The sequence below is a fragment of the Chionomys nivalis genome, chromosome 12 (assembly GCF_950005125.1).
Source record: "Chionomys nivalis chromosome 12, mChiNiv1.1, whole genome shotgun sequence".
NCBI classification, from domain to species: domain Eukaryota; kingdom Metazoa; phylum Chordata; class Mammalia; order Rodentia; family Cricetidae; genus Chionomys; species Chionomys nivalis.
Window position 1 is genome coordinate 52,225,707 of NC_080097.1, and position 27,036 is coordinate 52,252,742.

The 27,036-nt window shown below is 43.4% G+C and overlaps 1 protein-coding gene across 1 annotated transcript in view; it reads right to left on the reverse strand.

Moving 5' to 3' along the window:
- Mipep (mitochondrial intermediate peptidase) overlaps window positions 1–27,036 on the reverse strand; it is a 121,711-nt gene that overhangs the window by 42,655 nt on the left and 52,020 nt on the right. Inside the window, exons 15-16 of the mRNA XM_057786191.1 lie at window positions 16,061–16,135; window positions 11,955–12,074 (exon numbers count right to left, since the gene is read on the reverse strand). Of these exons, the coding sequence (XP_057642174.1) occupies window positions 11,955–12,074; window positions 16,061–16,135 (195 nt within the window). The remainder of the gene's footprint in view (window positions 1–11,954; window positions 12,075–16,060; window positions 16,136–27,036) is intronic.

The following is a 27,036-nucleotide window of genomic DNA, read 5'->3' on the forward strand; positions in this document are numbered from 1 at the left end:
AATTTGTAGGTCAAACAAGAAACATCCCATTAAAACCTAAACATAATAAGAATAATCATCTTTTTTCATTATTATGTAAGCCTTATTTTGAAAGTTCAAGTCATTTGCACCAGTCTAGGACAAATGGGAATATGCAAACCTTAGGAAGGACAGCAAGACCTAGTTCAAAGAAGGAGAAAGTAAACAGATAAATAAACAAACAGATGACATGAGAGACTTCCAAGAACATGATGAATACATGGCAGCGTGAGAGGACTAGGCAGGTAAACAAGGCAGCTGTACGGAAAACTAACACAGCTTACACACATGGGTCTGCAGCCTAAGCAAGAACCTCTGACTTGGCAAGCTCAGAAACAAAATAAACCTTAGTGTACACCAAAAAAAATCTACAAAGTTCTAACAAAGAAGACCTTTGCATATGGGAAAGATGAGTGATTAATAAACCAGAGAGATAAACTAGAGCTGGCTCCAAATCTCAGACCAAAAGTTATTCACATCAAGATTTGAGAGAAATGAATAAAATTTTAAGAATGTTGAAGGAAACTACAGGCAAATAGTTTGCATTAAGAAGTCTTTGGGCTGAGAGGTGGCTCAGCAGTTGAGAGTACTTATTGTGTTCTAGAGGACCAAGTTTCTCAGCACCCACATTAGGCTGCTTACAACTGCATTTAACTCCAGCTCCAGGGATCCATCATCCTCTTTCTGGCCTCTGTAAGCACTGCATTCATGTGGTCCGTACATGCATGCACACACACATGACACACACACACGTGTGCACGCACACATGCAGTCACACACATGCATGTATTGCGTGCACGTGCGCGCACACACACACAATAATAATAATAATAATAATAATAATAATAACTACAAAGGAAGTCTTTGTTTTTTGTTTTCCAGACAGGGTTGCGCAATGCCAAGAAGTATTTTTCAAGTGTGACAGAACTATAAAAAATTCGGATAGCTCTTACTAGAGTTAACAAGACACACAAGCCAATCCAACAAAAATAAAGCTTTTTGAATGTTAAGAGAATTATGAAAGAACCTGAGTCAATATATACAAAAAATATTAAGGACAAGATATTAATATTCCTAGCAAAAAGATGACCAACATAAACATGGGAAACTAAGAACTGGTAAGACTCTTAACACCTTCTCTATGAAGACAGGGAAAGACCGTCAGGAGAGATGTCAGTTTCAATAGTAATAGAAGGCAGCAGGCCAAAAGCTGTTAAGTTACAGTACTGTCAAAAATCAAAGTCAGTTACTAGGGCCATCAAGGGAAAACTCTGCATGAGATCTGTGCAATGTGGAACACAAGCTGTGTGCACCTTTACCCAGCCCTCCTGCTCTTAGGAGTATAACAAAGGTTAAAGCAGTTATGTGCACAAAGACATTTGTGCCACAGGGTCACTTGCAGGTCTTCTAGAATATAAAATGAGTCCAAGCCTTGAACAAAGGTTAGGAGCCAGAGAATGGGGTTCTGGGACAGGATCTGAGCTGAAGTAAAGCACTAATCCCACAGAAATGCAGGGTCTGGGAAAGCACAGTGGGGAAGAGAGGACCACATCTTTGATGAGCAGGTAAGCATTCCACTCCATACAAAACAGAAACAGTGTAAAGCTACTCAGACTAATCTGAACTTTCCGTCTCAGCTGTCCAGGCTGCTGGAGAAACTGGCACAAACAGGAGAGCCTAAGCCGCAGGCACTCTCCCTGCAAGCTGGGAGACCACAGTTCAGTTACTGGCGGTGTGCATGAGGACTTGCACCTGGTTAAGATTGTCTTCACAAGGCAACTGCAGATGACGAGCACAGGAAGCTCAACCATTCCAAAGACACCTGCGCCTTCAAAGTGTTCCAGCTCATGACCTAAGAAGCAAGCCCTTGAGGCCTCACCTCCCAGTACCATCCTACTGTGGCCAGGGCTTCAACCATTCTCATTTGTTAATTTATGAACGCTTAATCTTCCAGATATCTATCTTTAATGCATCCCAGGGCATGTCTGCAGGGTAGCTGGCAATGCATGCTTACTGCTATAGAGGACAGGGCTCTTCTGCAGCAGCAGAAGTTCCAGGCTCTTTTAGGAAGAGGACACGAGGACACATCCCAAGGCCCCAGCTTTGGGGCTGTGTATGCTACATCCAGAACTAAGACAAGCTGAACGCTTGTGACAAACGTCACTTCAAAGAGCTGTTGCCCTCTAATGGCACGGGAAACAAAGAGCAAATGGGGAAGGGTATAGGTGTTCTTGCCTTTCTGAGTTTATGAGGAATATGTGCTCGTTAGTGAAAAACTGGAGCATTACAATTAAAGAAACAAATCAAGGGGAAGAGCTAAGGATCAGAAGCAAGGGAGACTTGATGCTGTGGGTGCCTTTCAAAGCTTAGAAACTCTCAATCAAATGCACATATTACCTTCTGAAAATGCCCTTAAAATGCCCAGTTAGTGCACTCAGTCAGAGCCCTTCTTACTGTGCCAAGCAGGCAGCTTAGAGGCTCTGAGGATGGCCCAGAAATCCTTAGGCATTTGCAGGAGCCCCTCTGCATGCCCATTTCATAAGCAACGGATGCTCTATGTTCTGGGCACATCCCTGTGGCTGATACCGTGGTTGACCTTGGAGTCACCAGAATAAAGGCTGCCAGAAATAGAAATACATGAGCATCGCTCAAAGCACAAAGCTTCTAATATACTGGACAGTTCATTATATCCAAGCTGCAGCAAATTACAGGCCAAAAGGGGGGCAGCACTACTCACAGAAACCGAGACTAAAATGAACACTGGTGACTTGGCTCACAGGACTATTATAAAAACAACCAGACAATTACGTGTTTTAAACGGGTGGCATCTAGAGCTGCAATTCTCCCACAAGCTGAAGCCATGGAAGGCTTCAGAAAATGAGTGACTCGGGAGCTTAGCGTTCCAGTTTACAACACGTGTGTGTTTTAGTTAGAAGCCATAGTAAATCTAGCGTGTCAGGCAAGGCAAACAGTTCTCAGTTGTTTATGTAGCCAAAGAGGGAAGGAATTCAACACACCATTAACCACTTAGGTGTTTCTAGATGTGCACCAGACGGCTCTGTATTGATGATAAAGAAAGCAAAGATAAGTGAGCACCGGTGTTCTTTAACACTTCACTTGCTTGGCAGGATTAGATATTCAGAGGTAGTTCTACCCAAGCAAGCCCTTCACCTCATTCAGACTGGCCATTCGCGGGGGGCCTGGAACAAAGGGGTGGGAGGAGACGGAACTTTCCCAAGCAAACGTTTCACCACAGAATTTTAATTGACTACTCCCAAGAAAAAGGTAGACATAGGGCACTTCTCTCACAGTGCACATTCGAGCGCACATGCATGCACGCACACACACACACACACACAGGAGGAGAAAGAGAGTCACAGTGAGTCCAAGATGGCCTCACACTCACAACAATGCTCCTGCCTCTGCATCCAAGTGCTAGGATTACAGGGGTGAGCCACCATGCCCAGCTGGCAATCTATTCTACACACATGTAAAGTGTCTCGGTCCTTCTCTAACAATCTCCTAGCAAGTGTGAGACAAAAGCAGCAAAGGAGGGAAGTGGGCTTCACACATCTCCGTGAAGACCTTGTGTGGTCATGGTTTCTTTCACCGGCCTTATTTTAAAAGTCATTAATATAAAAAGAAATTCAAAAACCCTTTAATATAGATGGTAAAAATTATTTAATTGGCAACTATTCCTTATAGTCATGCTTCATCCATAATATAAAATAAAAACTAAAAAAAAAAAAAAAAAAGGAAGCCATTGCTGCCTGCTGCTAAGTCCGATAGGCAGTGATGGCAATTCATATTAATATTGGAACTGATGGTGACATCGAGGCTGGGGTGGGGCTCAGGGCAGAGTGGATGCCCTGGGTTCCAGTGCCAGCACCAATAAATTAATTCATTCACTTGTGAAATTATCTGTGAAAAGCTGTACATATTTTAGCTATACTAAAATTTGAAGACAATTTAATGTGCTTAACTGAACAAATATCCATTTCCATTTTCATATAGCTCTTTCTATATTATTCTCATGCTTTACACAAATAACTCAACAAAAAGTTCATAAAAAACCATCATGTAAACAGAAAAAAATTTCATAGTGGGTTATGATGGTGCATGTGTGCTAAGCCCCACTCTGAAAAAGCTGAGGCAGGCCACACAGCACAGCCTGGCTGTCTCACAAGTCCTCTCCGTGCCCTCTCCCTGCTGGCCCCAGAATCAGGAAGGTTGGGAGTTGAGAGTCTGGGGCAGCAGCCATGCATCTCCTTTAGCACCTCTGCACACCACTTTCCAACTGGCAAGTGAGCAGCTACTTTCCCTTGAACATACAATCATGGCCACAGAAATGTCAGTTTAGGAATCTGCTTCCCAAATCAAGCAGTTCCAACGTGGGAAGCCTTCAGATCACACAAAAATTGTATGGTGAGCCTTCATTTATTATGTTCTCCTTGAGAATCAGAGACCACATTTCAAAGCAAGCACTCTATAAACAATTTTCAAGCCACACCATCCAGCCAATGTAACCCTAACATAATAAAGAGCAGAACATTATACTGTTGGGATTGTGGGAGTAGAAGTATACAGGAAAATAGTATGTTCAAAATTGGGGGCTCCGTTGGTACCGAGAAATGGCTGTCCCCATGAGAAGGAGATGTGCGATCATGCTGGCTGAGCTAGTGTCCCTCTGATAGACACTCCTGCCCATCAGCAGTATCATCAACTTGTCTTTTACCCTCAGCTCCCCAGCACAGCCCCCACAGCTAACTGCAGATCCCTAGGTGGTAATTTCCCAATCCACAGAGCTCATGTTTGGACCTATGTCCTGTGATACACATATGATGACCCAACACCTGGATTCCCTGTAGTCATGTGCACAAACTTAACAAATTTCTATGTTACACTAGGTAGTCATTCCTCGTAGACTCCACGTTTCTCTGATTGAGGGCTAAGGTGGTCAAGCTGTGTCACTTCGACTCTCCCCATTCGTCACCACCTCCCAGGCCACACCTGCCAGCACTGAGGTACGGTGATAGCTGAGCCGGGCTCTCGGAATGCTCTCCTGTGCCTTCTTTTTCCTGCTGTTTCATTTCAGTTCTACTCAGGGAGGGTTAGCCTGGCACAGCAGGGAGAGACTGGGCCACTCTTGCTTAGACAAGGATATGGAAGCCTACAGGAACCTCTTGTAAAAGAAAAAGTCACCTCTTCTTTTAGGAACACTGCTGGTCCAAGAAGAGCTGTTCTGGAAACACCACTTTACCACCCACTGATAAACAGATGCGTTAAAGCACCAGCTCCAGCCATAATGCCCATGTACTTTCCCATGTGGCAGCCATCTGTTCACGGTCTACCCCTGAAAACACTCACTAGGGTCAGCTGAGAGGGACAGGTTACATGAGCTCTCCAGAACTTTCCTAGACCTGCTAGCCCTCCTCTACTTCTGAGCAAGTGAGAGCGCAGAGACACAAACCCAGTCAGTGTGGTAGCCGGCACACGCCTGTAATCTTAGTTCTCAGTGGCTGAGACAGGAATGCATGAGCTTCAGAACGGCCTGGGCTATACAGAGACCTTGTCTCAAAACACAACAACAAAGATACAAATCTAGAACCCTAGAACAAAAATGTAACACTGTATACAATCTGGGTTAAAATGGAAGAAAGGTACAATCACTTAGAAACAGAAGACCCTTAGGAGGACTCAGGGACTCAAATAAGCAACAAGACTGGAGACATGGTTCAGGGTTAGGAGTGTGCACTGCACATAAGGAAGGGTGCTAACACATACTCCTTACTCCAGCTCCAGAGGGTCTGAAACTTTCTTCCAGACTCTGAGGGTGTCTACACTCACATTGCCACACATACCATATAATTTCAAAATGAAAATATCTTTTCTAAAAAAGCAACAAACACCACCCATTAAGAGACAGAATACAACAGAAAATCAGCCTGTGGGATATGGTTTAAAATCGCCCTCTAACCTGTTGAGCAAGACTTTTGGATTCCCAGCATCAAACTGCTACATGGAAAAACAAGTCAAGTGCAAATTAACTTTCTGTGTTTTACACGGAGGTTTAGCACTCGTATAAATATTAATGAAACGCTGGCACAATAAGGTGCTTACTCAGAGTCGGCACCGCACTTCACAAGGAACAAAGACAGTCATGCCAACAGTTACAGTGATCTGAGTTCAGTTTTGCCAAGCACGTCATACCGAGGCTCGCTAGGCAGACACCGATCTGTGAAGACCTCTTTGGCTAGCGGACCCTGCTCTGTGTACTGTGGATTCTGGGGGGGTCTCACGGGAGAGACCTGGGCTGTGAAGCCGGTGCAGAGTATCTCCCCACAGATGGTTGAGACCTCTGTGATCACTGCCTAAAGGCTGAGATCACACTGTAAGCATCCAGATATTTTGTATGGATTCTGCAAGCCATTTCTCTAGGTTATCATTTAATTTTTTTTCTTACTATTTTATTTCATGGAGTGACTGGCTATTTAAGACAAATAATTCCTAGAAATGAGCCGCTGGGGAACACTGTGAAGCTGCTATGACGCTGTCTTTCATCCCACACGGCTGTTGCCAGCCACGGGCTCCGTCTCCCTGGCTATTGCCCCGACCTACACATGTGGTCCAGCCTCAGAGCTCACCTCTGCTTCTGCACCATCCTGTACATGGCAACCACTGTCCTGGTTCACACCACCAGCGTTTTGCCAGGACACAGGGCACCCTAGAATGGGTCTCTCAAAACATACTCTTTGCTTTCACCCCATACAGAAGAAACAAAATCACCTTTCAGTAATTTTTAAGATTTTTCTGAATAGCAAGACTACATTTTGATTAATAAAGTGGAATGGCCGACTTGCCACACCCACCGATTTAATCCGTAAACACTGCTACAGTGTACACAGTTCCATTCCTTAGCCAGAGTGGCAGCTACTGCATTGTGTGTGACTTCCCTTCAGTCCTTTACAGCCTTCCTGTGCATGTGCTCCTCCGTGATGCTCACGTTTACCTGGCTGTGAACTCCGTATGGAAGTTCTACTCAGCTTGATTCTTAAGAAACTCGCTTGTTTTGACTTCAGCTCATTGCCTGGGATTCAGCAGCTCTATCCCTAGTGTACCCTTCTGTATAGTGCTTTTCATTTCCCTGCTGATGATAGCCTGGGCTTTTCACAGGGTCTTCCCCACTCAAATCCTCATCAAAAACATTCACAACTTGGTCTAAATCCTGTGTTTAGCTCCTGGAACTGAGAGAACACCTAGCAGGGAAAACACAGCATGTTGTCTACGTAGAACAGAAGTGATGAGCGCTGGCCACAGGAGTGCCCACATCAATGTTAGTGGATAATGCCTAACTCTCTCTGAATGGGGAACACTTTGTGTCCGGCCATAGTGTCACAGTCCTGTGATGCCACGGCCTTTCCAACTTGGTATTTTAGCTGGCATACTTTTTACCAAGCCAGAATAAAACAGTAACAGGATATGGTTTTAGTCAGCATTTCTGGTCAATATGGAGGCCGCTTCATGTGGTTTACTACATGCTTGTGTCTTGTGTCCTTTCAAAGTGTTTTAAAAATGCATCTTTTCTAGCATGTCAAATTTTATGCTTTTTACAATAAAAAGGGAAAAAAGGAAAGGGGTGCATGGAAATATCTACTTCTATACCTTAGTTTTCCATTTCTGGTAAGAGTAGACTGGCTTACTTTATATTAAACTTATGATTTTTATCTTTCAGTTTAAGTGCAGTTAAATTTGTCAGTTTTCTGCTTTACATTTAATGCCTGTGGATTGTATCTAAGGTGTTCAGTTCCGTGAGAATAAAAGGCTGTGGGAATGTCATCCTCTCGCACCCATACTCCCACATTTGGGCCCAATCTGCTTAATGCTTTATGTACAGTGTGAGACAGAAGTCTGGTTTTCAGACCTCTTATATGTGGTCTGGGTGCTGTTTTATACCATGGACATCACAGTCCTTGCCATCGGGTGTCCCCTAGTCATTGGTTTGGGATTTGAATCCCTGCACTATACACAAGGACACACAGGAGACATGCGCTGGCAAGAAATCTGAATATTCATAGCAAGCACAGCAACATCAGAGGGCTGAGTAGTGTCTTCTAGACATCACAACCTTCATGTTTTCACGCCACCTATTTTAAAAAGGAAACTTAAAAAAGAAAAACAGATGAGCGGTGGTGATTTGAATGAGAATGGCCCTCACAGGCTTAATATATCTGAGCCTTTGATTACCAGCTGGTGGACTATTTGAGAAAGGTTAGAAGTGTGGTCTGGTTAAAGGAGGGGTGTCACTGGGAGTGAGGTTTCAAAGGCCTCACATCATTCCCAGGGTGCCCCCTTGCCTTTTGCTCTGTGTTGTTCCTTTATTCCACCATCATGGATCTAACCCTCCGGAACTGCTAACCCAATCAAACATTTTCTCTTGCCTCGGTTACGGTCATGGTGTGCAGATAACTAAGACAGAGGGAGTGACCTTGCTATGGGAGACTCTGGACCTTGGACTAGGAAAGCAGCTGAAAACTCTTAAGCAGAGCTTAATGGGCCATTCTAGCAGGAGCTGGGAAGACTGCAGTGCTAAGAGCAGTGTGGACAGATGAGGACCAGTTCAAGATGCTTCAGAGAATGTTAGCATTGGTTAAAAACCATTCTTCAATATTTGGAGAAAGAATGTGGCTGCTTTTTGCCCTTGTCTGAAGAATTTTCCTGAGGCTAAAAGCAATGGACTAATTTCCCTGGTGGAGGAGGTTTTAAGAAAGCCTAATATTGACTCCATTACATGATTGTTAGTAATTACTCTTACATAGGTCTACAGTGAAAAAGAACATGTGGGGGGTGAGGGGAGATAAACAAAATATACAGTTTAAAAGTACAGTAGGGAGCTGGAGGGATGGCTCAGAGGTTAAGAGCACTGGCTGATCTTCCAGAGGTAGAGTTCAATTCCCAGTAACCACATGGTGGCTCACAACCATCTGTAACAAGAGCTGGTGCCCTCTTCTGGCTTGCAGGCACACATGCAGGCAGAACACTGTATACATAATAAATAAATCTTTTTTAAACGTGCAGTAGGAAATTGAATATTGGAGCCAAGGCTTATGTTAAAAGAGATGGGGGAGATAAAGGAGAGGCCTGATCGGAAATGGAATAAAGGGAGTGGTGTCCCCAGGGAAAGAAGTCACGCAGATAAAATTCCAACTGGTGAAAAAGTCTAAGAAATTTTCTGCTCCTAAAAATCAACAACAAATCAAAGCTGATGTGTGAGTCAAGGGTGCCAATGCTCACCCCAAGTGGGTAGTCAGACTTGGCAGTGCCATCCATGTGGTTCCCGGTTTAGTCACATGTGACTAAAGTGATAGATATGTGAGTAAAGGGGTTGTGGAATCTTCCTCTACAGTTAAGGAGAAGCAGTGAGGACAGCTGCATGGCAGGGCCGTCTGCGTGGAGACCCTACCGCATGAGCTGTGAAAGTGAAGATGTGTCGGAGCCATTGGCAACTGCCAAGAAAAGCTGGGTGCAAGAGTGGACCAGCCTGAGAGAGAGAAGTGTGCAGAGCTGCAAGGGCAGAGCCATCTAAGCCCTTTAACATCAGACATGGAGCTACGGACCAGTGTTTGCCCTGCTGGGCTTCAGTTTTGCTTTGGTCCAGTATTTCCTCACTATGCCCTTTCTTCCCCTTAGCATGGCGTTATATTCTGTGCCACTATATGTTGGGAATATGCAATTTGCTTTTTCATTTTACAGGGGTTACAATTAGGAAATTTCTTGAATCTCAGAAGAGAATGTTGAGACTATGGAAGGCTAAGGGAGATTTTAAAGTTGGACTAAATGCATTTTGCATTATGACTGTAAGTCTATGGAACGGAACAGGATGGTTTGAATAAGAATGGCCTCCACACGCTCACATATTTGAATACTTGGTTCTCAGGAGGTGTGTGCTTTTTGGAGAAAGTGTTACTAGGAGTGGGCTTTCGGATCTTAAAAAGACTCGTGCAGTTCCAGTGTGCTCCCCTCTCCGCCTTGTGGCTGTGGGTGTGAGACCTCAGTGGCTCCCTCACTCGGCCACCATGGACTCTAATTCTCTGAGCTGTCAGCTCAAATAAATGCTTTCTTTCAAAAGCTGCCTAGGTGGCGCTGTTTTATCACAGCCATAGAAAGGTAATGAAGACGGAGACGTGTCCTCCAGCCACAGTGAAGTTCTGTCGGTTTAGAGAGCGCCCGGCCCTCCTAACCCAGTCTAGGTTTATTTAGGACACACTCCTTACTGGTTATGCTGTATCTACATGGAGCTGAACTTGCCAGTAGCCTAGTGGCAGTACTCGTGCTTAGCACAGACACCACATATGCATATGTATACACCACAAGGGTGGGGGTAGTGTGATCAGCATTCTGTGTGTATGTTTATTTTTTAAGTCCATACATCTTGACTTGTAAATGTTCATTGTAATGAGTCATTGGTCTGGTTCAAGGCCTCTGGCTTCTGCCACACTATTAATGCTGGGCCCTCACTGGGACTCCTCGTGGATATCCCATTGTTGCCTTGTGTCATGGAGGTCCCACAGCTCTGGATCTGCAGGCCCCGCCCTTCACATGCCCCAGCAGTTCATAGATGAGGTGGGTGCTGGGGTGGGCTAACTCAAAGCCCTGATTCTGGGCCTGGGCGGCAGCTGGGTTGGTCAGCCTGGCAGCTTTCCCTCATCGTCACCACCTGGGCCAGCTCTCCAGCACTGCTCCAGCAGCTCACCCCGTGCAGCAGGCAGCGAGGAGCGGGGACAGCTCTCCTGCTCTCCCACCCTACTGCACTGCCCAGGCAAAGTGTAGGCCGGCTTTCCTGAGTGCTGCAACCGGGGAAGGGCAGGGTCAGCTCTCCCACTCTCATGACCTCATGGCCAGCTCTCCCACCTGCCACAGGCAGCAAAGAGCAGGGGATGGGGGACAGCATCTCTCCCTCACCCATTGTACTGCATGGTAGCTAAGGGGTGGGGCCAGATCTCCCATGCACATTCACTGGGCCAGGTCACCTGCATCCCTGTCAACAGGGTCAGCTCTATTGTGCTGCCCAGGTAAGGCGCAAGTCGCACTGTCCTGAGTGCTGCAGTTGGTGAGGGGCACTCTCGAGGGAATTCTGTACCTTTAGAACTTTCAGCTTCTGAGACAATAAGAAACCAACGACATGGAGTACTGTAAAGGTCAAAGGCTTTCAATCCCAACACATCACTATTTAATCCTAGGGATGACCTCAATACAAGCTCCAATGAGAATATTTAACAGACCGGGCTGGTTTAAGAATGAAGTTTAGTCCTTTCTCCAAAACAGTGAGGTAAAGTCAAGCACCTAGAACTTGGAAACAACAAAGAGACTCCTACCTTCCAGTCCAACAGGGCACTAAATAAGACAGGATATAAAGAATAAATACAGGCCGGGCGGTGGTGGCGCATGCCTTTAATCCCAGCACTCGGGAGGCAGAGGCAGGCGGATCTCTGTGAGTTCGAGACCAGCCTGGTCTACAAGAGCTACTTCCAGGACAGGCTCCAAAACCACAGAGAAACCCTGTCTCGAAAAAGAATACAGTCCTTAGTACAATGTAAGATACTTAGTAAATGTTAGTTCCCTTTGCAGTGAACACTATATTAGAGTCTCATCATATGTATAAAGACATTATATTATACAAATTATAATATATATGTGTGGCTTTATAAAAAGTAAAGAGAATATTGACTAACACCCACTTTCCTAGGAATCTGGTAAGCACTGAGAGAAGAAAGAAAATCATGCACGGAGTATTAGATGAGCCAGGACGTTCCTAACATCTGGCCACACACAACCTCAACACACACGTAGGGATCCCAAGTCCTCCAAAGGGTAATGATGGAATCTAGAGAAATAAGCAGAGCCAGTCTAGAACGAACTGAATTAAAACGCAGACTCACAGTGTCAGGAACATAGGGCAAGCCATAGAAGTGCTCTTGCGTTTCCATGAGGATGTCTGTGGTCGACTTCCTCAGGGGATGCTGGCCATGGTAGATTTGATCCAGGGCGGCATAAAAGACCTAGGCAGACAGAAACCTCTGTTTAGCTTTGGTAGTCCATCCTGTATTTAAGATGTGGCCAGTCAAAGATGTTGTAAGAGCACCAGAATGACAATTATGAACCACAGCTGAGAAGACTCACAAATATAAACATGTGTTATCTGAGACATACTCTGTACCACATATATGACCAGTCAAAAGCTTAAAGGGTCCTCTGAAGCTTTTTATAATATGAGTTGTTGTTCAGTTTTGAATCTTATCCATCATTAAATTTGTGGTCACAAAATTGAAATTATGCAGTTAAAAATATGTAAAAAAAAAATCAGAATTATAGGTTGTAGCCCCCTGAATCTAATAAATCCTGTTTGGTTTCTTCCTGGATCCTGGTAGAGCATAAATGAGAGGTGTGAAGTGGCCAGAACCCTGTGTTGTATCTAGAGGTGAAAGGTCACTGTGTGGGTACAGTTGGCTAGAAGAAGATGTGAAAAGTATGTACACGCCCTGAGTGCAGAAGTGATAAAGCCTGATGCAGCTGTTGTAGGGTTCGGAGCAAGGGTCACAGCAGACCTCATATCTTTGCGAGAACAAAGGAAGCAGCTGCAGTGGGGGGAGGGGCAGGAGGACCGTCCCCTCCCCAGAGCAGGAGAGCAGCTGGGAAACAAAACAGAAGAAAGCAGCATCAGGGAAATGTGAGCACCAAACCTGCAGTTTAGAGAGCGCTGAGAACTAAGTCTAAGGAGAGAAAAGTAGGCTTTCACCAGGACATCTGACCTGCTCGCCTGAGTCCTAATGGTGTGAATTCGCCTCCTAACAAAGTGAAGTGCTTTACTTAAAGAGAAGAGTTTGACATGCAGTTACAGCTGAGGTGCATCTTTCTGGCCGAGAAACGGAATTTGCCGGGAATGTGCAGCTGCTGACTTGAAAGAGGTAAGGATTAGTTTGGATAAAAGACAACATGTAAACGACCTCTGGCCGCTGGCTTCACCTACATATAGAATTATGCTTGTGAATTATAAAGCTAAGTTAAGCCTTCCCTGGAAAAATAGAGACATTTCTGAATATAAACATTATGTTCCCTAGCTGGTAATCTAAACACACAGCTAAACACAGCTCTCTCAGTTCTGTCATGAGTAACAATGGGTAACAATAACCAAAGAAGTTCCACCTGATGCGGCAAATGATTATGAACAGAAACTTAGTTTTACCCTGAGCAGCACACTTTTTGTCCATGCTACAAACAGCTAGAACTCAGGAGCTTTGTTTCTTCAATTATGCCTTTTAAAAACGATGCAAATGTGGACTTTTAAAAACACTTGGTCCCCAGTTTGGTGGCACTGTTTTGGGAGATTCAGGTGTGGCCTTGTTGGAAGAAGTGTGTCATTGGAGGTGGGCTTTGAGAATTTAAAAGACTGCATATCATTTCTAGTTCATTCTTTCTGCTTCGTGCTTGCAGTTCAAGATGTAATCTCTCAGCTTCCTTCTCCGGCCACCATGCCTGCTCTTCGCGGATGTGCCTCTGCTTTTCATTCTTTTATTGTTTTTATTGAGCTATATATTTTTCTCTCCTCTGCCATGGCCCCCATGCTCCCAATTTACTCAGGAGATCTTGTCTTTTTCTACTTCCCATGTAGATTAGATCCATGTATGTCTCTCTTAGGGTCTTCAGTGTTGTCTAGGTTCTCCAGGGTTATGATTTGTAGGCTGGTTTTCTCTGCTTTATATCTTAAAACCACTTATGAGTGAGTACATATTATATTTATCTTTCTGGGTCTGGGTTATCTCACTCAATATGCTGTTTCTTAGCTCCATCCATTTGCCTGCAAATTTCAAGATGTCATTATTTTTCTCTGCTGTGTAGTACTCCATTATGTAAATGTACCACATTTTCTTTATCCATTCTTCGGTTGAGGGGCCTTTAGGTTGTTTCCAGGTTCTGGCTATGACAAACCATGCTGCTATGAACATAGCTGAGCACATGTCCTTGGGGAACAATTATGCATCCTTTGGGTATATACCCAAAAGTGGTATCGCTGGGTCTTGAGGTAGGTTGTTTCCTAATTTTCTGAGAAACGTGCCTCTATGCTTACCTCTCTGCAACTGTAAGCCAAAATAAAATCTCTTCCTTAAAGTGTCTTTGATCATGGTGTTTTATCACGGCAATCAAAAGGCAACAAATGCACTGTTTATCCAGCAGCTGCACTCCTGCACTAATGCACTGGTCATCCAGCAGCTGCACTCCTGGAACTAACACACTGGTTATCCAGCAGCTGCACTCCTGAACTAATGCACTGCTCATGCAGCAGCTGCACTCCTGAACTAATGCACTGCTCATGCAGCAGCTGCACTCCTGGACTAATGCACTGCTCATCCAGCAGCTGCACTCCTGGAACCCCATCCTTACACCACGCAAAAGTACTCAGCCTATTTGTTAAACAGTGCATGTGTAGTGGGGAGTTGCGGGCTGCGTTCCTGCCGCCCCGGCTCCCGGCCGCCTGGCTAGCTTATGCCCCGAAATAACAACACACAAACTGTATTCATATAAACACTGCTTGGTCTATTAGCTCTAGCCCTTACTGGCTAATTCTCAAATCCCGATCAACCCATCTCTAATAATCTGTGTAGCACCAGTCTTACCAGGAAAGATTCAGCATGTCTGACCTAGCGGTTGCTTCATCACATCTGGCTCTGAGAGGAGCTGCCCTGCATCTGAGCTCACTTCCTCTTCCTCCCAGCATTCTGTTCTGTTTACTCCACCCACCTAAAGGCTGGCCAAGCAAATGGGCCAAGGCAGTTTCTTTATTAGCCAATGACCTTCCTCCATCATGCATGGTGAAAGGAGTTTCACATATTCTAAAATACTGTCTACACTGCCTCAGAACACACAACGGTTCCCTTTCTTTCTACCTCCTGGTCTGCACAGCACCAGTTAGGAGCGGGATAGAGCACCTGCATTGTCAGGAATGGCTCCGCCTCTCAGGTTTATTAGTTTCTAATTTAAAATAAAATCGTTGGGATGGACGGGTGTTCAAAAACAAAGCTCTAAGAGACATGTAGAGGCAAATCAAAAGGCGCAGTGCCAGGGGTGCACATACTTGTTGAGGGTCACATTCAAGGTCATGTCTCAAAATCAAAACAGAGTTATAAAAGGACCTTCCCCCAGGTAATACCATTTAAAAAATCATTTTTAATTGTATTCACATTCATGGCCACTGAATACTGAAGATTCACGGTTATGTCCATACAGCTGTCCTCCTCACTGAAGAATCAGGGACTCAAGCCAGGGCCTGTGCATGCTCCAGCACTACACTGCCCTCCTAGCTGGAAACACACCGAGAGACAACAACAGAGCTCATTTACTGCTTTCTAGGGACTGGACTTGTTTTTTCGGGGTACTGGTAGGGAATTCTTTAAAAACTGAAAGCAACTACAGAATAGCGTCTGCCTGAAAGAGCTGCCTGGGCCACGACAGAGCACTGCCGAGATGAAAGGCGAGCATGCAGGCGCACAACTATCAGCATATAAGGACAGAACACCGCCACAAGCAATCTCAGGAACTACAAACAGCTGAACATCTGCTAACAGACCTGGCATCCAGATGGCTCATAAAACTGTTCTGTCTTCATCTGGTAACCCAGAAATTGTCTATAAATGTTATCCTAAATCTAATGGTAATTACTGTTTAAGCTTCACATGGAGGACCACAATTTGTTTTGAAAGACAAAAAGTGAGTAACAATATATATATATGGTTGGTTCTGTAGCCCTTTGAGGTTTTAATGATTTCCTTGATAAAAATGGGAAATGACCATATTTCATATTTCACATGTACCTCATAAGGATAGTGTGAGAATTTCATGAGTCAATTCTGGCCAAGTTCTTTGAACTGAGATGAAAGGTGTTCAGAAGCATAATTATTGTAATAAATGTAAAGCACTGGCAGGAATTTAAAGTTGTGTACATATATGGGATAATAACTGGGAAATATTAGCATGAAGCATGCACACATACCTGAAGTTGCATTTCTGCAGCCGCACAAACCTTCTTAGATTCGCAGAGGCGAGACACCATAGCTTTCGGCAGTGGCTTTATAAAACAAAACAAAATATATGTTGGTACACTGCTTAATAAGTGACTGCGATAAGTATACTTCAGGGTCAAGGAATTCAAAAATAACATCAAATAGGGAAAAAAAGAATGGCAGATCTCATTATAGTGTAAAAGTACCTTTTGAATATTTTAGTTGACAAGATAACATGGCTGAAGACATTCCATTTAATTTTAAGAAGAACTGTCAAATAAGGGTTTGCACATGAAAAAACAGGATTAGAGGGAATGACAGTATTGGCACTGATCTTTCAAATCTATTTAAACCCCAAAGGGAATACTTCTCTTCCTTTGTTTCCAGCAAGTGTGTTCAAGTGCTCTCTTAACTTTCAAGTACACATAATAACTGACAATGAGCCCAAAAGATTAAAGTGCTGAGATAAATACTAACCCACAGTGCTACCCCGTGTTAGAGCTAGCCGACACCCTGGAAAATCAGTGTGAGGATAAACTTCAGGTTCTTATCTTTCCAACCTGGAAGAATAGGAGAGCGTGGGCACAGTGTGTAGTCCCTGTATTATTTAAGGCTTTCTCTAGGGACTAATTAGATCTATCCTACGACACTTATATTCTTGGGGGAAAAATGATTAACGTAGTTGAAGTACTTTTCTAAGTCTTTAAAGTAATTATTATGATATTTACTGAAGAAAGCTAAAATCCTTTCTGCAGAGAAACATATCATCTAAGGAAGCAGAGGCAGAAGGGGGCAGTTTAGCAATCAGAGTGTGGCTCATCCACAGTTTACCATCTGCATCCCAGACTCTGATGGACCACACAGACACAAGAACTGCTCCTCTGACTCACTAAAGTGAAAACTACAGTAGGAACCCACAACTCACACAAACATGGAGGCTTTTCTTCACTTTCCACCCCCATAAGAAAAGCCAACTCTCCTGTGACTCGGTTAAAGAGAAGAAGGAGAGTAAGAAAGAACTGACTCTATTCCTAATGAAGAAGAGAAAGCACCAGGGATTCACAAAGACAGAGATGGGAAATGGCAGGCGATACAATGTTTCCAATGTGAAAAGTCCCTCGTGCCCTCACGTGTTTGAGCATTTGGCTTCCAGCCGGTGGCATTGCCTGGGAAGACTCTGAAGCTCTTAGGAGGTGGGACCTTGCTGGGGAAGTGGGTCACTAGGGGCCTTGAGGCTCTATATCCTCATTCAGCTTCTGCTGCCGTATCTCCCTGCCATGATGGTCCACAGCCCTCAGGGACTGCAGGCCGGAACAGCCCTATCACTCTTAAGTGCTTCTGCCAGCATATTTTATCACAGGGACAGAAAAGCAACTAAGACATCATAACTGAGGGTGACACCGAGTTTGACAGCCCTTCATCCTAAGGTCAAGGGCCAGTGGATCAGCCTCCGGAGCCACCATCTGTCCTCTGCTGTACAACCTCAAACTCAAGTGTCACCCTCCAGCAGGGAGATTAAGATCTCGGAGGTCTTGAAAGCAGGAAGACAAGTCCTTTGGCCACGCAGATACCAATGCTGTGGTTGTTCTCTCCTGTCTGAGTGGTCCTGAGGATTCAGCCATCTTGATTGGACAGTAAGAGGATCCCCAAATAAAATTAGAAGGCAGGCAAACCAAGAGATGCACAAAGCACAACACAGGAACACAGGAAACATGGGAGAAGCAAGGCAACATAACTGCTTCAGAAGAGCCAAACTCCTCAGAGACTCCATTCAAAAACAAGACAAGGTTAAATGCTGGGTGAAGATTCAAAAGTTGAAATGTAAAAATCACCAGTGACCTGAAAAGGGACACAAGCAAATATGAATTCCATTCAAGTCAGCCATAGAGAAGGGAAAGAAAGCCAAATTCATGAGAAACTCAGCAATATGAATGAAAATACTGGAAACAAGGAAAAAAAACTTCAACAAGGAAACCGATTTTGAAGGGAAAAAAATCAAATAATTAAAACCTCAGAAATAAAAAAGAAATGAATGAAATAAACAATAGTGAAAAGCATTGCCAATAGACTTGACTAAACAGAAGAAAGACGATCGGGACGGAAGGAGCAGGTCAAAGAAACACTAGACTGAGAAAAAACGAAGTGTGCGTGGGAGGACAAACAGGAAGCATGACCAGAACACCCAAGAAGTTCTGCAGCTGACCGAGAGACCAAACCTAAGAATGCACAGGATGGAGAAGGTGCCGAGATAAATGCTAAAAGCACAGAATATTTAGTCAATAAAATTGTAGCAAAAAGTTCAACCACGAGAGGCCTTCAGAACCTAAATAGACATAGACAAGGAAGAACTTCTCCACGTCAAGGTGTCAGAAATAAAAAAGAACAGCATTTAAGGCTGCCATGGAAAGGTGCTGACTCCAGCAGCATTTGAAGCAGCACCCCCAAAGGCCAGGAAGACATGAAGAGACATACTGCAAGCTCTGAGCAAGCTGCCGCCACCCCAAACAGCGGCTCCAAAAAGTTAACCTGAAAACAGAGAAAGGACATTTCAAATCAAGCTAAAACTAAGGCAGTTAATGATAAACAAACAAACCAGCACTGCAAAATATTTAAATGAATATTCATTTCAATATAAAGAGGAAGGAAAAAGTTTTGGTTACAAGAACATGGAAAAAAATTTCACAAGAAGGAAAAACGAAAGGAGAAGTAGAAAAAACTCATCACGTCCAACACAGTCATCAGCAAACTAGTAGAAAAAAAAGCAACAGACAATTAAAACAGAAAAAAAACAACAAAATCAGAGATTAGTAGAAATCTCCCATAATAGCCTTAAATGTAAGTGGCCTCTACTTATCAATAAAGATACAGACTAGCTGACTGGAACAAAAGATCAAGATTCTAGTGGGATCTTTGTCTTCAAGAACTATACCTCACAAGCAAAGCACCTGCAGACTAAGAGCCAGAAGTCACTATCAAGCAAACAGAAGGCACAAGCTAGCTGGCATAGATAGCCATTCTTATATCGAACAAAGTAGACTTCAAGATAAAATTTTAGTAAAGAAGCTCACTACAAATTAATTAGTGGGATAATTCATCAAGAAGCTCCTAACAACTGTAAATATCCATTCACCGAATGTTGGGGCTCCTTATTTCATAAAACAAACACTATTAGACATAAAATGCCAGAGGGACACTGATACTACAACTGGAGGTGACTTCGATGCACACCCTCATCTTCACAGAGGACTTGTGACTGAAAAGTCAGAGTAGAAATAATGGAGTCGAATGGAGCCCACGGACTACCCAATAGTCCACCCACAGATGGAAAGGCAATCTCAGCAACCCATCCAACTCCCTCTAAAACAATCCACAATTTAGGTCAGAAAGACAGTCTCATCGACACAAAAGAACCAAGATAATTTCATGTATCTTTTCTGAGCACTGTAAAATAAAACCAGAGCTCAATAATAAAAAACGAAAACCGCATAAGTACCCAAGGGGTCCGTCCGAACAGTAGACTCTTGAATGATCACTGTTACTATAGAAATTACAGCTCCTACAGTCAGATGAAAATGAAAGCATAACTTACCAGAACCTTTAAGATACAACTAAGTCATTTCTAAAAGGGAAGTTCATACCTGTGAGCACTTTCTTAAAAAACAAACAACAGACAGAAGGATTTCTAATAACCTAATCATGTACATCAAGGTCTTAGAAAAGGAAGACGAAAACTCAAATGCAGTGGGTAACAGCAAATATGAAGATAAGAAATTAGTGAAATGGAGACTAAAAGAGAAATGCATAAATCAATTCTACCAAGGAGCATAGACATAAAAATTCCCAGTAAGATACCTGAAAATTGAATTTAAGAGTATATTAAAAAAGTAATATACCATGGCCAAGTTTGTTTCATTCATGGATGGAAGGCTGATCAACATGTGCAAATCACATGTAAAGACAGAAATCACATAATCATTTCAAATAGATTTGCAAAAAAGACCGTTGACAAAATTTTACATTCCTTCATGATAAAAGCCCCAGGGATCCTAGGAACAGAATGTAGATGGAGACTGCTCTTTCTTTCCCAGCCACCCAGACCCAAATAATCACACAGAAACAATACTAATGACACTGTTTGACTGTTGGCTTGGGCATATTTTTATCTAGCTCTTACATCTTAAATTAACCCATTTTTATTAATCTACGTAAGTATCACCATGAGGCTGTGGCCTACCGAAAGTTCTGGCATCTGTCTCCTTCGGCAGCTACATGGTGTCTCCTTGACTCTGCCTACTCTCTCTACATATCTGTTTAGATTTCCTGCCTGGCTTTGCTTTACTCTGCCCTGCCATAGGCCAAAGCAGCTTCTTTATTAGCCAATGGTAATAAAACATATTCACAGCATACAGAGGGGAATCCCAATCAACAGAAGTAACATACCTCAATCAGTCACAAACATACTTAAACAAGAAAACTAAAAAGCACTGGAACTATAATCAGGAGACAAAGGAGCCCACTCTCACTGCTCTTACTTGGAATAATGATCAGAGTCTTAGAATGTATGACAAGAGGAAGAAAACAGGAAGGGAAGGGGTCAAATCATCCCTATTTGCAAATGACTTGATCCTATCCTTAAAAGACCCTCAAGACTCCATCAGGAAACTCTTAGACTTGATGAACACTTTCAGCCATGTAGCAGGATACAAAATCAATACATAAGAACTGGCAGCTTTGCTACTGGGTACACTGGGTACATGTCTGAGTGGGTAAACTGTTCTGCCTCACAGACAAGAAAGCCTGCGGTCCCTTCATACCTCCAGCATTCACGCAAAAAACTGGGTTTGGCACCACACACATATAATCCCAGGTTAGCCAATCAGTGAGTTCAGTGAAGACTCTATCTTAAAAATAAGGAGGAGAACAATGGGACACACCATTCAACAACTTCTGTCCTCCACACACATATGCACACACATACATGTGCACCTGCACACACAGAGACACATGCATAAACCAGAGGAAGAGAGGGAATTACATGTATACAGCAAGTAGGAGGAGAGGTCACGAGAACACACTGTTGTGTGTGTTTGTGTGTGTGTGTGGTGACAGCAGATTTTCTATATACAAATAATGAACTTGCTGAGAATGAAGTCAGGGAAATTATCCCTTTTATCATAGCTTCACATCAGGAATGCACACACGCACACCTAGAATAAACCAAACCAGACAGGTTAGATGCTACAAGAAACAAGCAATGATTTTCAAAGACTGAGTATGTCAGCTTTAGCACAACAGGTGCCAAGGAAGAGGCAGCTACTGTGGTTTACTGCTGCTCCCTGTGGTTTCATGATTACTGGTAGGGGTCAATAAAAACTGGCCTGGTGGCTGTTTCTTCCAGACGTCCTGAGTTCAATTCCCAGCAACCACAGGGTGGCTCACAACCATCTGTAATGATATCTGGCGCCCTCTTCTGGTGTGCGGGCATACATGGAGGCTGAACATTGTATACATAATAAATAAATCTTCGAAAAAAAAAGTGGCCTGTGACACTGACACACACACACACACACACCCCGTGCTTTCCTCTCAGCTAGAATGTCATTTGGCCTCTCATGCCTGCTGTAGCAGTCAATTTAGTGGGCTGGTCTGCATCCTTAGACTCAGATACTATAAGGTCCTGTGGCTCAAGAAGAGCTGGAATGTGTTAGCTGCCTCTTCCTGCAGTCACAGCAGGGAACCCACGGAGCTTACTACGTGGTTGGAGGGTGGGACACACCCAACGGGTCAATGTTTCATCAAAAAGGCATTCCTGACAGGAAGGTGGCAAAATCTGAGAAAGGATCAGCATGTCTGAACTATTAAAGGCATGCATGGAGACGCCGGCAATGCCTCAGCATGTGTAACAAGACAGTGTGCTCAGTACCACACCCGACTCGGGCTTTCGCCAAGAGATAGTTCATTGAACAAGTGTCTGCTGACAGCCTGTCCTTCCTTGACAGTACAGTTTTGGGTCAAGAAAAACAGACAGAAATCTCGGGTCTCTGGGAACTTACACTCTAGCCCATCTTAATATTAAAAAAACAAAAAACAAAAAAACAAAAAACACTATTGAGAGCCAAACAGACAGTTTTATTATTTCAGCTTCCTTGGGTTCAGGATCAAGCATGCCACTTAATGTCATTTCCTGTAGAACACAGCACCTGGCCTTAAAGTACTCAGCTGTACTAGTCCCACCGACACTCACATACAAACTTCATCCCTTCGGCTCATCTGTAGACCTCTGCACCTTCGCATGATGCCCAGCCACTGTGCAGTACATGAGTGAGCCTTAGATGGAGAAGACTTCCAATTCAAAGAAAAGAAAATGATCAGATGCTAAAAATAGAAGGATGCCTCATCCATTCATCCAACAAACTGCTAGTAGAAGGTGCTACTGTGGTTAGTGAGGGGAAGACAACAAGGGTTCTCTCAGCTCAAGTTCTGTCTAAATTTAAGTTTCCATGTTAATTTAGGCATTGTCCACTTTTAGAAGAATCCTGCTTAGTCAACATGTTACTGTTTTCTGTTGCTACAAAAAGGTCTCTGAGGCTGGGTGTTTTATAAAGACAGAAAATTAATTTGGACCACACTTTTAGAAATTAGCAGTCCAAGAATAGATGGTCCTAATAGTGAGAGCTTCCGTGTAGACAGTGAAAGATGGTGGGGATGTGTGCAGAAGAGATCACATGGAGACACAGGCAGGGGAGATCACATGGAGAGACAGGCAGGGGAGATCACGTGGAGACACAGGCAGGGGAGATCACGTGGAGACACAGGCAGGGGAGATCACATGGAGACACAGGCAGGGGAGATCACATGGAGACACAGGCAGGGGAGATCACATGGAGAGATAAGACAGAGATCACATGGAGACACAGGCAGGGGAGATCACATGGAGAGATAAGACAGAGATCACATGGAGACACAGGCAGGGGAGATCACATGGAGAGATAAGACAGAGATCACATGGAGACACAGGCAGAGGAGATCACATGGAGAGACAGGACAGAGATCACACGGAGATCACACAGAAAGACAGGACAGAGATCACAGGGAGACACAGGCAGAGGAGATCACACCCTGCCCTAGCCCTCTGCCCTATACAAGCCCAAGTCCTTCTGTATTTGGAGGTGATCTGACCAGAATCTCTCTCCTACTGTAAAACTCCACTGCAGTTGGACCCTCTGAAGAAAGTTTGCCTTGTTGGGTTTTCTAAATAACTGTACTTTTCTTTAAAATATCAGATAAAACATAATCCTGCTAACTGCATCACATGAAGGTGAAGATGTGGAGAGGGTGGTAGCTGTGCCATTTCAAAATCCAACCCTACAATCAAAGCATCCTGCTACCCAATGACAAGGCCATTCCCATACAAAGTTTTTCATTTTTTAAATTAATACCCCAACAAATTCTCCCCAGAAGTGTTAGTAGTAGCAATACAAAACACAGGGATTACAGTGTGCACTCAAATACACGATTAGCATAATTAATGGATAGCAACGTGAAAGTAGGGAAAATGTCAGTAGGAAAATCAAATGAGGCCAGAATTGAAGGTGGCATATAAAAAGATGTTTCTCCCAATTCCTACACTTTTCACAATAAATTTAGCTCTAAGCAACCCAGCAGACTAGAAAGCCGAGCTCCAGTAGCTCCATGAGTACACCAGGCCGTTCCTGGAAGCTCCAGCAAGGCATGAAGGCTGACACTCATCACGTCAGACAAACTGGTCTGAGAGCAAAACTTGACCATCTCCTAAAGTACACAGTACTTCATGAACATGTGGACATGGGAACATGCTTCACTAAAGAGCATTTGGCCAGAACTCACAAAGTTTGTTTTAAAACTAAAAGGTCTGCAGTATTTAAAGCATTTTCATTTCAAACCACACAGAAAATTCTGATCTTCAAAACATGTAATTCCAACATTCCAGATCAACAACTATAAATTTCTACTTGGCACATATTTTATCTGAGATAAAGAGTGTATTTTCTACTTCTATTGGGAAACCAAAAGAAAAGACAAAATTAGTAAAAAGTTAAATCCTAGGGGCCAAGATGGCTATGCAGATAAAAGCTCCTGCTGCCAAATCTGATGACCCTGTGAACCACAATGGAAGGAGAACTCACTCTTACAGGTTGCCCTCTGACCTCTGCGCAAGTATGTACACACGTGCACACCAAATCTAAGAAATGTAATAAAAGTTTCAGTTCTAAATGTTCCACAAACAGTACGCTGAATACCCTTATCTCTAAAGGTCCTTACATGTGTCATCTGGAAAAGCGGGTTAGACCTGGAGGAGTTGGGAGAGGAGGGTACATGTGAATATATGATCAAAATGCACTGCATGCATGCATAATTCTCAAAGCCTTATTTAAAAAAAATGTAAGTGGGTTAGGTGTATAACCTAACCTTTCATCTACTCAATGGATGGAATCCAGGGAGCTCTATCCCTGGCCCTGGCCTTGGCCTGGGGCCCACTGACTTTCAGGGATCCTGTCTGGCCACCCCTCTGTGGTGGAAGCAGGTCCAGCTCACCAGCAGATCAGTCAAGCCCCCTGCTGCAGATTCCCTGCCATCCTTGCTGCAGGGTATGCCTCTTCCCCAAGAGTACTTGGGTCTCTTGTCCTCAGTCCTATCCATAGTCTGAAAATTCGAGTGATTCAAAGCACTTATTTGGAAATGATTAAAGCAATTACATGCACACTTCTAACTAAGAAAAGAAAATACTCTAAACATAAAACTCCTTAAAGAAACAAAGGCATGCACACAAGGATGACGCCCTGCTAACCTGCATACTACTGTATCCTGTGTGTGAACCCATGTTCTTTTCCTTTCAGCCTCTCTAGGTCCACCTTGGCACTGGCCTCCCCCAAACTGGCATGGACTTCCAAATGTTCTGGTAACTTCCCTGGGAGCCCATTTCTAACCATGCTGGTTGAGGGAGATCAGCAAAGGGCACCCAGGTGCACTGAGGAAAGGACTGTGCCTTGCCCCTTGCCATACCACAGATGTCCAAGGCTCCTCCTGCCAGCCCATGCGGAGCTGAGTCAAACCACACCTTCAGTGCCCAGGTGACTGTCTCATGCTGGAAACGCCATGAACAGTGCTGCTTGCAGCACTGTGCTAGTAAATTTCAAATCCAAGGTTCAGCTTTGAAATATACAAAAGTAGAGAGATAGAGAGAGAGAGAGAGATAGAGAGAGAGAGAGAGAGAGAGAGAGAGAGAGAGAGAGAGAGAGAGATAGACAGAGATTCCCCCATTCCACTTTTTGCCATTGATAAATGGGAACATGGTGCACATGTTATTTCAACAATTAAAAATAGCTTGCCAATAACTACAGTCATTTCGTTTATTATGGTCATTCAATTTGGATTTTTCTATGATTATCATTGTTTTTTATTTTAAAACAAAAGTGTTTATGCTTCTTTCTGAAAATTTGAGACCAGCTTTCAATGACTCAATGATAAAAGAAAAAAACACTAAAGCTGACTATAAACTTAGGAGTTATACATCTCGGCTGGTGGTTCATTACCCCGCCCAAATGCCCATGGTTCTGTCAGGCATCCAACAGAGGGTCCTGTTCTAGTATTTCATTAACTTATCCATGCCATAAACACTCATATGTCCAGTGGCTTCAATTTACATTTCTGTAACCCCATCTCTGAGGCCCAGTCTGTTGCCTGGGTGAAAGGGTCCTCACAGGTCTCCAGCAGTACAGGGCACCCACTATCGTACTGAAGTACAGAGCTTTGCTAGCACCGACTCCCAGCACTCACTCAGTCAGACACAGTTACAGACCAAAGGAAAACACTGTAGAATTACCCAACTTCCCTTGCATGTCATGAATGCACTCTGTTTACTGGGCACCATTGAAGACTTTAGTCTAAATATGAATCATAGAATGATAATTATTCAATTTTATGGAGCCTAGAGAAAGTAGAAAGCAGAGAAATGATGACATCTGGGGCATCTTAGACCTTGACCCTGTTCCACATTATGAAATTTTAAGCAGAAAGCATGCAGTGTAAATGTGTAAATTATATAAGTCTAAATGACTAAATGCCATCTTAACAAATCAGGGAAGCTGAGGCACATGCCTTTAATTCCAGCACTTGGGAGGAAGGGGCAGGTTGACCTCAATGAGTTCAAGGCCAGCCTGGTCTACAAAGTGAGTGCAAAGGCTAATGAAGTCTACGTAATGAGATTATATTAAAAAAAAAAAAAGTAATCAGTGAACTCAAACCAAACAGAAAAGACTCAGCATTTCCTCTTTGAAAATATTAATAAGATGGACAAACACCTGCCAAGATCAATAAAGAAAAAAAAGGAGAAAAACAATACTAAGTATGTGGAAAGGAATATAATTACAGATGAAGCTGAAAATGAAAGATAAAAGAATACTATAAATAACTATGCCAATAAACTTAAGAACTTGGGTTAAATTTCTAGAAAATTACAACTTAGCAAGCTTACTAAGAAGAAAGTCCATCCAAGGAGCTCAATGACTACTAAAGAACCACATTCTAAAAATCTTTCCACAGAGAAAGTAAATCATAAATGGCTTTAGAGATGAACTTTGACAAAGCCTTATGAAACAGATGATTATAGCTTTATTGAACACACACACACACACAGGCCCATGCATGCACACACATAGAGAACAGAAGAAGGAACACACACTAACACACCAGCTCATTTTAGATACTGGCCTATACTCAATACCAAAGAAACAAAAGTCATTAGCTGATCTCTCTCATAAACCCAAATCTCCTCTACTCAAAAAATACAAGCAAGTCAGTTCTGTGTTAAAAAAAAATAGAAATTCAATACCAAAGCTGTTTAATACTAGAATTTAAAAGGGCCTTACTGCTAGTTCTTAACACTTTATAATCACTATTGAATTCCGCAAGACATGTGGGGGAAAAA